We start from the raw sequence: 12,285 nt of genomic DNA, 5'->3' as shown, positions 1-12,285 counted from the left end.
TGATCCCATGGAAAAGACTTTGCCTATTTACCCTACCCATGCCCCTCATAATTTTGTAAACCTCTATAAGGTCACCCCTCAGCCTCCGACGCTCCAGGGAAAACTGCCCCAGCCTGTTCAACCTCTCCCTGTAGCTCAGATCCTCCAACCCTGGCAGCATCCTTGTAAATCTTTTCTGAACCCTTTCAAGTTTCACAACATCTTTCCGATAGGAAGTAGACCAGAATTGCATCCAATATCCCAACAGTGGCCTAACCAATGTCCAGTACAGCCGCAATATGACCTCCCAACTTCTGAACTCAATACTCTGACCAATAAAGGAAAGCATACCAAATGCCTTCTTCACTGTCCTATCCACCTGCGACTCCACTTTCAAGGAGCTATGAACCTGCACTCCAAGGTCTCTTTGTTCAGCAACACTCCCTAGGACCTTACCATTAAGTGTATAAGTCCTGCTAAGATTTGCTTTCCCAAAATGCAGCACCTCGCATTTATCTAAATTAAACTCCATCTGCCACTTCTCAGCCCATTGGCCCATCTGGTCCAGATCCTGTTGTAATCTGAGGTAACCCTCTTTGCTGTCCACTACACCTCCAATTTTGGTGTCATCTGCAAACTTACTAACTGTACCTCTTCTGCTCGCATCCAAATCATTTATGTAAATGACAAAATGTAGAGGGCCCAGCACCGATCCTTGTGGCACTCCACTGGTCACAGGCCTCCAGTCTGAAATCTAACCCTCCACCACCATCCTCTGTCTTCTACCTGTGAGCCAGTTCTTTATCCAAATGACTAGTTCTCCCTGTATTCCATGAGATCTAACCTTACTAATCAGTCTCCCATGGGGAACCTTGTCAAACGCCTTACTGAAGTCCATATAGATCACATTTACTGCTCTGCCCTCATCAATCTTCTTTGTTACTTCTCAAAAAACTCAATCAAGTTTGTGAGACATGATTTCCCATGCACAAAGCCATGTTGACAATCCCTAATCAGTCCTTGCCTTTCCAAATACATGTCCATCTTGTCCTTCAGGATTCCCTCCAACAACTTGCCCACCACTGAGTTCAGGCTCACCGGATTATAGTTCCCTGGCTTGTCTTTACCACCCTTCTTAAACAGTGGCACCACGTTTGCCAACCTCCAGTCTTCCAGCACCTCAGCTGTGACTATCGATGATACAAATTCTGTTTTTAATCCTGTGTTTTGTATTAAGATGGTGTCAGAGAATTGAGACTTTGTACTTTTCACTGTACTCCTGTATTCCTGTACTTGAGTACACATCACTTGATGAGCTGAATGGCCGACTTCTGCTGCTTTGTCTTTTTATGGGAAATATCCTCTTCCTGCGAGTCCCATCAATCCCTTGAACCTTGAAATACCCCATGCCGCTATTAAACCTGGCTACCTAAATCTTCATCTGCACAATTTACCCAACCTTTAATCTCAACTCTCTGCCTTCTGTCAGACAGCCAATCCCCAATTCATGCCAGTAGCTCACCTCGAACACCATGGACCCTCACCTTACTCAGCAGCCTTCTGTGAGGCACTTTATGAAAGGCCTTTTGGAAGTCTAGATAGATAACATCCACTGGGTTTCCTTGGTCTAACCTACTTGTTACCTCTTCAAAGAATTCTGACAGGTTTGTCAGGCATGACCTCCCCATACTAAAGCCATGCTGACTTGTTCTAATCCACCCTGCACTTCCAAGAATTTAGAAATCTCATCCTTAACAATGGATTCTAGAATTTTACCTACAATTGAGGTTAAGCTAATCGGCCTATAATTTTCCATCTTTTGGAAAATTATTTTGGATCCTCACTGCCCCAAGTGGCTGACTAACTGGAGTAAGCCCTGGACTGCTAAGGGAGGCTACCCTTGACTTACTATATCACTAACCCTAGCCTGAAAGGTGTCTTCCCGAATTGACTGAAGACTACCCACCTTAGACTGTGACATATGGTTAGGCAAAAGTGAGGACTGCAGATGCTGGAAATCAGAATCTAGGTTAGAGTGGTGCTAGAAAAGCACAGCAGGTCAGGCAGCATCTGAGGAGCAGGAAGATTGATGTTTTGGGCAAAAGGCCTTCATCAGGAATGAAGACAGGCAGCCTCCAGGGTGGAGAGATAAAATCTGACATATGGTTGTCTGAAGCTCATGCTGTGCATTTGACATGTACACTGCTGGTACAGGTGCAAAATTCTTTCTCCAAAATGCTCGGGACCAGCTGGTGTTCGGAATTCAGAATTCTTCGAATTTCAGAATGAGTGACAGTTTATGGTGAAACTTTTAAAAATCTTACCGAACAGCAGACTTACTGTGAGTAAAAATGGGCCCTGAGACAGAATTGAGGCCTGCCAGTGCTGTGCCACCCCTCCCCCCCCCCACCATGTTGCATCTGAGTGACACACATCAAGTGGGTGTGGAGTTGGGTTAACTGTTTGTTAATGAGAAACAAACTTCTCAAAAAAACTATGTATTTCAGAGCTTTTTGGATTTCAGATAAAGGGTTGTCTACCTGTGTAAGGTGCAGATGTAACAGTGACCTAGCTTATTTCCAGATAGCAACGTGTCCACTTCTTGATTGAGCATAGCTGCTAACCATGAAAAGCTGGCTAGCTTTACGTTTGCACTAAAAGGGAAGGCAAGATAGAAATACTGTGAGCCCTTAAGCTCTGGCTGACAGGACGAAGCACAAAATGGCACGTCAAAAGAGAGCAATGGAAGAAAATATATTAATGTTATTGTGAACATACTTCCAGCAAGCAAAGACTGAAGTATGAATCTTGGTTTCCTCTCCCGAATTAGAAAATTGAAAACTGATGAATTAAAATTTAATCATTATTCCTTCATTCCTTCATTCCTAAGAGAGGAAGTGAATAGCCCTGAGATGCAGCCTGGTCTATCTTGTGAGCTGGCTTTCCCTACCTGGTAGCAGCATTGCAGTGAGACATGTTGGCATGCTCCAAAGTGCAGCATAAAAACTGCAGAAGCGTTGTGTAGGTGGATCAGAAATATGCCAAGATGATGCCGAGATGGATGCAAATATCCATGGATGTGGGATATGTGTAGTTGCTGCCCATGGGCAATGCCCTGAAATACTGATGACTGGTGCTCAAAATGGAGGCCCAGAGGAACAAGTAGTGAGTTGAAGCCACATACCCCTCCTGACCTCTATGTCACCAAATCTTCGCATCTAGTTTCCATCTGACGGGTACATATCAATGAGGCGGGATTAAATAATCATGAAGGTGATAATGAGCAGTAATCAATGTTAATAGGCTTTTTGCTGCTCACTAATGAAAATCTTACCTCAAACCCCAGGATTTGATTGGGAAATGTGATTTTTTTTGTTCTGTACTCCAAGTTTGCCTGGTTCAACATTTCAATTGATTTTCCCAAATCTTTCACCATAATCTATGTCGTTCAGAGTTGGGGAAGATTCTGCCCAATGTTTCAGCTCAACATATTGAACTATGGAAAAAGGAAAACGAAGATGATTCCCGATAGGAGCAAGAAAGACAGAGCAGTTGTTATGGGGGACTTCAACTTCCCAAATATTGACTGGGAATACAATAGTTCAAGTACTTTAGATGGGTCAGTTTTTTGTCCATTGTGTGCAGGAGGGTTTTTCTGACACAGTATGTAGACAGGCTAACAAGGGGCAAGGCCATATTGGATTTGGTTCTGGGTAATGAACCCGGCCAGGTGTTAGATTTGGAGGTAGGTGAACACTTTGGTGATAGCGACCACAATTCAGTTATGTTTACTTTAATGATGGAGAGGGATAGGTATACACTGGAGGGCAAGAGCTACAGCTGGGGTAAAGGCAATTATGATGCGATTAGACAAGACTTAGGATGTTTAGGATGGAGAAGGAAACTGCAGGGTGTGGGCACAATTGAAATGTGGAGTTTTTTCAACGAACAGCTTCTGTGTGTCCTTGCTAAATATGTACCTGTCAGACAGGGAGGAGGTTGTCAGTGCAGGAGCCATGGTTTACTAAGGAAGTTGAATCCCTTGTCAAGAGGAAGAAGGAGGTTTATGTTAGGATGAGATGTGAAGGTTTAGTTAGGGCAATTGAGAGTTACAAGTTAACCAAGCAAGACCTAAAGAGAGAGCGAAGATGAGTGAGGAGGGGACATGAAAAGTTGTTGGTGGATAAGATCAGGGAAAACCCTAGGGTTCCTATAGGTATATAAGGGATAAAAGAATGACTGGAGTAAGATTAGGATAAAGAATGACTCAAAGACAGTAATGGGAATTTGTGTGTGGAGTCTGGGAAAGTACTAAATGAATATTATTTGTCAGTATTTATACTGGAAAAAGACAATGTTGTCAAGGAGAATACGGAAGAAATTGGCTACTAGATGAGATGGAATTGAGGTTCACAAAGGAGGTTTAGAAATTCTGGCAAGTGTGTATATAGATAAATCCTCTAGGCCAGATGGGATTTATCCTCAGATTTTCTGGGAAGCCAGGGAAGAGATTGCAAAACCTTTGGCTTTGATCTTTATATCGTCATTGTCTACAGGAATAGTGCCAGAAGACTGGAGTATAGCAAATGTTGTTCCCTTGTTCAAGATGGGCAGTAGAGACAACCCTGGTAATTATAGACCAGTGAGCCTTACTTCGGTTGTGGGTAAAGTGTTTTGAAAAGGTAATAAGAGATAAGCCTTATAATCATCTCAATAGGAATAAGTAGATTAGGGATAATCAACACGTTTTTGTGAATGGTAGGTTGTGTCTCACAAACCTTATTAAATTCTTTGAGAAGGTGACCAAACAGTTGGATGAGGGTAAAGTGGTTGATGTTGTGTATATAGATTTCAGTAAGGCATTTGATCAGGTTCCCCATGGTAGGCTACTGCACAAAATATGGAAGCATGGGATTGAAGGTGCTTTAGCGGTTTGGATCAGATATTAGCTAGCTGAAAGAAGACAGAAGGTGGTAGTTGATGGGAAATGTTCATCCTGGAGATCGGTTACTAGTTGTGTACCGCAAGGATCTGTTTTGCATTCATTGCTATTTGTCATTTTTATAAACAACCTGGATAAGGGCGTAGAAGGATAGGTTAGTAAACCTGCAGATCTAATCTAATCTAAAAATGACACCAAGTTTGGTACAGGTGCGGATAATGCTGAAGGATGTTGTAGGTTACAGAAGGACATAGATAAGCTGCAGAGCTCCTGTTGATAGAGCTGTTAAGAAGGCATACGGTGTGTTAGCTTTTATTAGTAGAGGGATCAAGTTTTGGAACCATGAGGTCATGCTCCAATTGTACAAAACTCTGGTGCGGCTGCACTTGGAGTATTGCATGCAGATCTGCTCGCCGCATTATGGGAAGGATGTGGAAGCTTTGGAAAGGGTTCAGAGGAGATTTACTAGGATGTTGCCTGGTATGGAGTGAAAACCTTTTCTTATGAGAAAAGTTTGAGGAACTTGAGGTTGTTTTCGTAAGAGAGAAGAAAGTTGAGAGGTGACTTAATTGAGACTTATAAGATAATTAGAGGGTTAGATCATGTGGACAGTGAAAGCCTTTTTCCTAGGATGGTGATGGGCTAGCATGATGGGGCATATCTTCAAATTGAGGGGTAATAGATATAGGACAGATGTCACAGGTAGTTTCTTTACTCAGAGAGTATTAGGAGCATGGAACGTACTGCCTGCAACAGTTGTAGACTCGCCAACTTCACGGACATTTAAATGGTCATTGGTTAGGCACATGGACGAGAATGGAATGGTGTAGGTTAGATGGGCTTCAGATTGGTTTCACAGGTCAGCGCAACATCGAGGACCGAAGGGCCTCTACTGTGCTGTTATGTTCTATGTTCTAAGTGCTATTACTTGCCATTAGTTACATGACAGATCTGCAAGTTTAGAAATATTGTTTAAGTTAAGGCATTTTGTTTATATTCATAAGCCATGGGTTTTAATACACCAAAAATGTATTCTGCAGTCAGTAACCTTTTCTGGCTACATTCCAATATTTGATGATAATTAATTTTGCCATGTACAGTTACTATATTTGGCAGTGGCACCAAATGAAGAGGTAGTTACAGTTCAGCAGGGTAAAGCTTCTGGGCCTGTTGGTCAGCAAAAACCAAAAGTGCCTACATATTGTCAGGAAAACATTTGTGGTTAACACAATCTTCAAATTAATCTTCAAAAATATTAACATGTTAACTACAGAAGTTAGCTGCAACTAACTGAATACCCAATATAATATTAACAAATAAATGTTATTTAGATACTAATGGTTTAACCTATGAAGGGTTGGTTTTTTGACTTACGTGGACTTTGCCTTGAAATATTTAGAGTGGAATTTAAACACAACTAATAACAATATATAGAAATTGATTATCTTTGTAAGGTTTACAATTCTTTAATTGCTTAAAATAGCATTTGTCAGCTTTATGTTTTATTGACAAACTTTATCGATTTATCTGATTTTTGACTTTGTCATGTCTCTGGTACATAAAATTCACATGTGCTGTTCAAATGGGAAATGGTTGTATTGATTTCCTTAACTTCAGTTGAAATGCTAAAGATTTTTGGATAAGCTTTCTCATTACTTAAGCCAAAATCAATTTGAAAGAACCTTTTTTAATGAAAGAGCAGTCTGAACACCTCCTTCAGAAACCGAGTCCTGTTCATCCTTTGCTTTAGGTATTGATCACCTCGGCTGTTCTACTGATGTCCAATTGGTTTACATTGTGGTTCAGCTTTGTGTGTAAGCTTGCAGTTTCAGAAAAAAAGGAACTGATTCAGAGACAACAAATGAAATCCTTTTGCTCCACAGAAATAAGGTGTGTTCTTTGTTGAGGTATAGTACCTCAAAACGGCTGTTAGTTGTTCTGCGTAGCTTATGTGGAATACAACCAACACAACATACGAGTAGTTGTGTGGAAGATGTGCACAAATTAGTACAAGAGAAATGAAGGAATGTTGATTCAATTTTCATTTATCAGTTGTGGATTTTCTAATTCGTGAGAAGAGCTTCATAATTTGGTCTTTGTTTGCTTACTGAAAGTACGTTCACAATAACAATAATAGATTTTCTTCGATTACTATGCTTATTTGTATATTTGCTGGATTCCTTGTAGCTTGATGGAAAAGACCATGTAATTTATTCTATGGACCAGCAAAACAAGAAGATTGAAGCTCATTGTCGGACAGCCGAGCGAAACAAACCAAGTGTTGATTGCAAGGCCCAAAACAAGGTAATTTGCAAAGGTATCATTAACTACTCTATATTACATAAATGATATAATTACTCAGTGGTTAATTAAGTGAAGTGGACTTATTGACATGTTGTCGGATACGAGTATCGTGTTGCTGTCTTCCAAATGTATTAGTTTTAGGTTAATGGTCTATTCATGTCAATGTTCTATTTGCAAAATCTGCAAAGCTATACAGAATTGTTGTACAGGCCTGTATGTTTTTGACTCTTAACTGAAAGAAAATTTGCATAATGCACAATTGACTGGGATGTTCTGAATATCATATTCAGCTCTAGATTGACCCATGTTTTTTCCCTAATTTCAAAGTATTGAAGGTGTTCATAATTGATTTATAACATTTCTGTACATACAGGTCAGAAAGAAGTCAATATTTTAAAAGCCTTACTTATCCTGTCAATAAAAATGCACTGTAATGGAGTAATTTGGTGTATGCTTTCTCATTTCCATTTCCTCGTCAGTGCAAATCAGTCAAATCTATCCACGTTAGGCTATGTTTATGTAAGAAATTGAATTATAAATTTTATTTAAATTTGCTTTAAATAATCTTACAAGACTGAGTCATTAGCATTTTCTTTATCAACCTCAATTCAGTTATACCAAAACATATTTGAATCTGTGTTCTTGTAGCTAGTGAAACAAGGAGCTGTGAAGTATCTATCCTTTTGGAGTATTTGGAGACCTTGTAATAGTTCCATATTAAAACTTTCAATGCTCGTTGTGTTCATATGACATGTTGCTTTCAGTTTCGTTGAAAATGTTTCAATTTATTTGAAAATGTTTAAATTTGGGATGATATGTTTCCAATTGATGAGTTGTTATTGTTCAAATGGATACCTACCTGAATCATTATTTAAGATTAATTTAATTTTTTTCATTCAGACGTTATTGTAATCATTATTGATTATTTGATGCCAATATACATATTAGCATTAACAAGCACACTACAAAAGGAGATGTGCTTTATATAGAGGTACTAGAATAATACCTATATTATATTTGAAATTACTTGGACATAAGCTTAGCCAGAACAAATTTTATTAAATGCCACATCTGTAATTGTTATCCAACATAAATAAAAATCATTCAAAAAATGAGCATAAAATCTGAGCAATTAAGTGACTTCACTTCCTGAAAGCTGCTTAATGGAATGAAAGTCTCCTCTCTCTTTTGGTTGTAAGAATTCTATAAGGTAAGGGTTTGGGTGGTGAATAAATTTCTGAAATCAGATGAATGAGTACACTTCCTCCATTTACTATTCGTAGTGAAAATGTCAATATTCATGATATACACATTTGTAGTCTTGTTATAAGTAGCAAATAAATGAATTCTATTGGTTTGATGCAAAATAAAGTGAAATAGCCTGACAGGGAGAAATCCCTTTACCAGATTATGGCAGTGTAGTGAGAAATTATTGCCATTTGTCATCAGTATGTTAGTACTGTGAGGAAAATGTTATACTCTTCATTTAAAAGTTCACAACCTTTTTGTAATGCAAGCCACTTCCAAAATGTAGAGCATTGCATTTTACATTTTGAGGACATTATGCTGTGAATCTGGCATTGTTACATGCTCGAGGTGTGCATTATATCTGCACCGTTAAAAGATAAGATTTTCAGTGAAGTCTATTTTAGTGGAGACTTGTCAATTTAATCAAAATGTATGACAATTGTGAATTTGTGAGTGGTGATCACTTTTGGTGTCTTGACGTTGTTTAAATAGCTAATCAGTTTCTGTCCAAATTTTAAAGCAAGGAGACTAATTTTGCCAGAATGTTACCATGCTCTTTTTGTTCAGAAACCCTGTGGATTTCTCCAGTTCTCAAGAACATATAGAGTAAAACCTATGTGGATCTATTAAGAAATCAGACTTTTTTTTTGGTGAAAGGAAAATTAAACTTTTCAAGCAAAACGATTCCTGGATAAAGACTAAGACATGTGATTGTTTTGAAGAGCTGAAATAATGAGCCAGATGTTCTCACTAAGGAGGCTGGATAATAGATGGACTGGTTTTGCCCCTTGGTAGTTGACATGTGTGTGAATATCACAACTGTTTCTCTCTATTAATCCTTGAATTATTTCAGGAACACCTAATTTAAAAGGCATCTAGATAGGTACATGAATAGGAAGCATTCTGAGAGATATAGGCCAAACGCTGGCAAATGGGACTAGATCAGTTTAGGATATCTGGACGACATGGATGAGTTGGACCAAAAAGTCTATTTTCATGCTGTAAGATGCTATGACTCTAAGTCCACAGCTTCCAATGCCTGGAGAGCTTAGTGGTCCAGGCTGCTGATGATTATACAAGCTGAAATGCAGCTTTGTTTGCCTGATATTCAGTGTACATGCAGTTCTATAAGCCAGCTTGCTGTTCTCTTCTTTCTGAGCGTTTCATTCAACGCATGCAACAATAATTCACAATGCATTCTTTATAGTGGCAGGAGTACTATGTAGGAACTGCTTCGTTTTGTAACGTGTCTCATGACATAGCAAACACATGATCAATTTTAATATTATAACATGTAAGCAGTAGATGGTTGCAAGGTTAGATTCTTGTTGCAGAGTTACAGACTGTAGTATTTTGAATTTTGTCACTTTATTATCTCATTGTTCTGTATTTTCAGCATCTTGTTATTTTCCCAAACAAAAATCTTTGCTGAAACTGTTCAGCAGGTATAGCAGCATCTATAAAAAGAGAGCTAGAATTAAGGGAATAATCAGAGGCAGTGGAGCTCCTGTCAATACACTGGATTGCCAGTGAGACATCCACATTGCCTTCACCAGAAAATATTCCTGTAAACCACTTTCCAATAATGAATATCTGGGGGAAGGGTGGATGTTCCATCTGGTGAGAGTTACCCTTAAACAAAGGCTGGAAATGCTTGTGTTGAGGGCCATCATACAGGAGGATGTAGCTACTACTGCAAAAACATCCTGAAGTTCAAGGTCCCGGAGGACCTAGGACAAAAGTAAGTAATGTATGGTGAGCAGACAATGGATTGTGGTTGGTGGGAGTTCTCATATTTTGATCATTGGGAGAGGGCTCAGGGGATGAGTCCCACTAGGTGTCCCTCAAGTCCAGTAACTCGTCCCGTGTTGAGGCACTGAGACTTTTGTTTCAGTGATTTAACTGTGAAGTTACAAGCTGTCCATAGGAATGCAGCTGTTGTGAGCATTGCAAGGTGACAAACCTGCCTTTTGCTCATTTAATACTAGGCTGATGACCTTAAGTGATTCTTACTCACAGTTAACATAGAACGCACAACATTACAGCACAGTACAGGCCCTTCGGCCCTCGATGTTGCGCCGACCTGTGGAACCAATCTGAAGCCCATCTATCTTACACTATTCCATTTTTGTCTGTATGTTTATCCAATGACCATTTAAATGCCCTTAAAGTTGGTGAGTCTACTACTGTTATGGGCAGGGTGTTCCACGCCCCTGCTGCTCTCTGAGTAAAGAAACTACGTCTGACATTTGTCCAATATCTATCACACCACAATTTAAAGCTATTACCCCTTGTGCAAGCCATCACCACCCGAGGAAAAAAGGCTCTCCCTGTCCACCCTATCTAACCCTCTGATTATCTTATGTATCTCAATTAAATCACCTCTCAACCTTCCTCCGTCTAACAAAAACAGCCTCAAGTCCCTCAGCCTTTCATCATAAGACTTTCTCTCCATTCCAAGTAACATCCTAGTAAATCTCCCCTGAACTCTTTCCAAAGCTTCCACATCCTTCCTATAGTGTGGTGACCAGAACTGTACACAATACTCCAAGTGTGGCCGCACCAGAGTTTTGTACAGCTGCAACATGACCTCGTGGCTCTGAAACTTAATCTCTCTACCAATAAAAGCTAACACACCTTAAGCCTTCTAAACAACCCTATCAACCTGGGTGGCAACTTTCAGAGATCTATGTATGTGGGCACCTACATCTCACTGCTCATCTATTTTACCAAGAATCTTACAATGAGCTCAGTACTCTTTATTCCTGTTGCTCCTTCCAAAGTGAATAGCCCCACACTTTTCTGCATTAAATCCCATTGTTACCGCTCAGCCCAGCTCTGCAGCTTATCAATGTGGACCACAACTTGGGGCTACACCCCCTTCCCTTCGAAGATCCCGGAAACACATTCCAAGATATTACAAACCTTGGCACCTGGGAGGCAACACATCAACCGTGAGTCTCTCTCATTCCCACAGAATCTCCTATCTGTCCCCCTAACTATGGAGTCTCTAATGACTATTGCTCTGCTCCACTCCCCTCTTCCCTTCTAAGCAACAGGGACAGAATCTGTGCCAGAGACCTGTACCTCATGGTTTATCCCTGGTAAGTTGTCCCCCTCAACAGTATCCAAAACAGTATACTTGTTATTGAGGGGAACAGCCACAGGATACCTCTGCACTGTCTGCCAGTTCCTTTTCCGTTCCCTGACTATAACCCATTTGCCTTTTTCTTGTACCTGAGTTGTGACTACCTCCCTATAACTCCTCTCAATTACCCCCTCCGCCTTCCGAATGATCCAAAGTTCATCCAGCTCCAGCTCCAGTTTCCTAACGTTGTTTTTGAGGTGCTGGAGTTGGGTGCACTTCCCACAGATGAAGTCAGCACAGACACTAATGGAGACCCTTATCTCCCTCATTTTGCAGGAGGAACATTCAACTGCCCTAACCTCCATTTCCACTATTCTAAATTCCCAAAGAGACTATTGGAAAATAAAGAATAAAAAGCAAACTTACATTACCAATCTGGTGCACAGAACCTTTTTTCTTGGTTAGGGGAGGAGGATGGGTGGGAGACACTACCTTAGTAGTGTTTCAGGTAAACGCAATTACCCAAATATATTGCTTCACCTACTCAGCAGTCCTGTGTCCGCTCCTGCTCAGCGTGCACTCACCTATATACGAGGTAAGATTTTGAAGCAGTGATTTACCTTCCTCGCAGCCTCGCTCCCTCTTTTCTCACCGCTCCTGAAAAATGGAGGCCTGACTCTTGAGGTAAGTCCCTTTTAAATGAGAAACTGACCTCCCAGCAGCC

General features: G+C 40.2%; 1 protein-coding gene across 18 annotated transcripts in view; it reads left to right on the top strand.

Annotated features, from left to right (window-relative positions):
* The window catches only part of LOC140477439 (uncharacterized), a 520,360-nt gene that overhangs the window by 149,299 nt on the left and 358,776 nt on the right, over nt 1-12,285 (top strand). For 17 of the 18 annotated variants that reach the window (XR_011960730.1, XR_011960729.1, XR_011960728.1 and 14 more), the window contains one exon: nt 7,109-7,225. The exons of the other annotated variant lie outside the window; for it this stretch is intronic. Coding sequence is in view for 13 of the 17 variants with exons in the window: in XM_072571355.1 (XP_072427456.1) it covers nt 7,109-7,225 (117 nt within the window). In the remaining 4 variants the exon portion in view is untranslated. The remainder of the gene's footprint in view (nt 1-7,108; nt 7,226-12,285) is intronic. 18 annotated transcript variants of the gene reach the window in all.

Source organism: Chiloscyllium punctatum, chromosome 5 (genome assembly GCF_047496795.1).
Source record: "Chiloscyllium punctatum isolate Juve2018m chromosome 5, sChiPun1.3, whole genome shotgun sequence".
In the NCBI taxonomy this organism is placed as follows: domain Eukaryota; kingdom Metazoa; phylum Chordata; class Chondrichthyes; order Orectolobiformes; family Hemiscylliidae; genus Chiloscyllium; species Chiloscyllium punctatum.
This window is presented reverse-complemented; position numbering and strand designations above follow the sequence as displayed.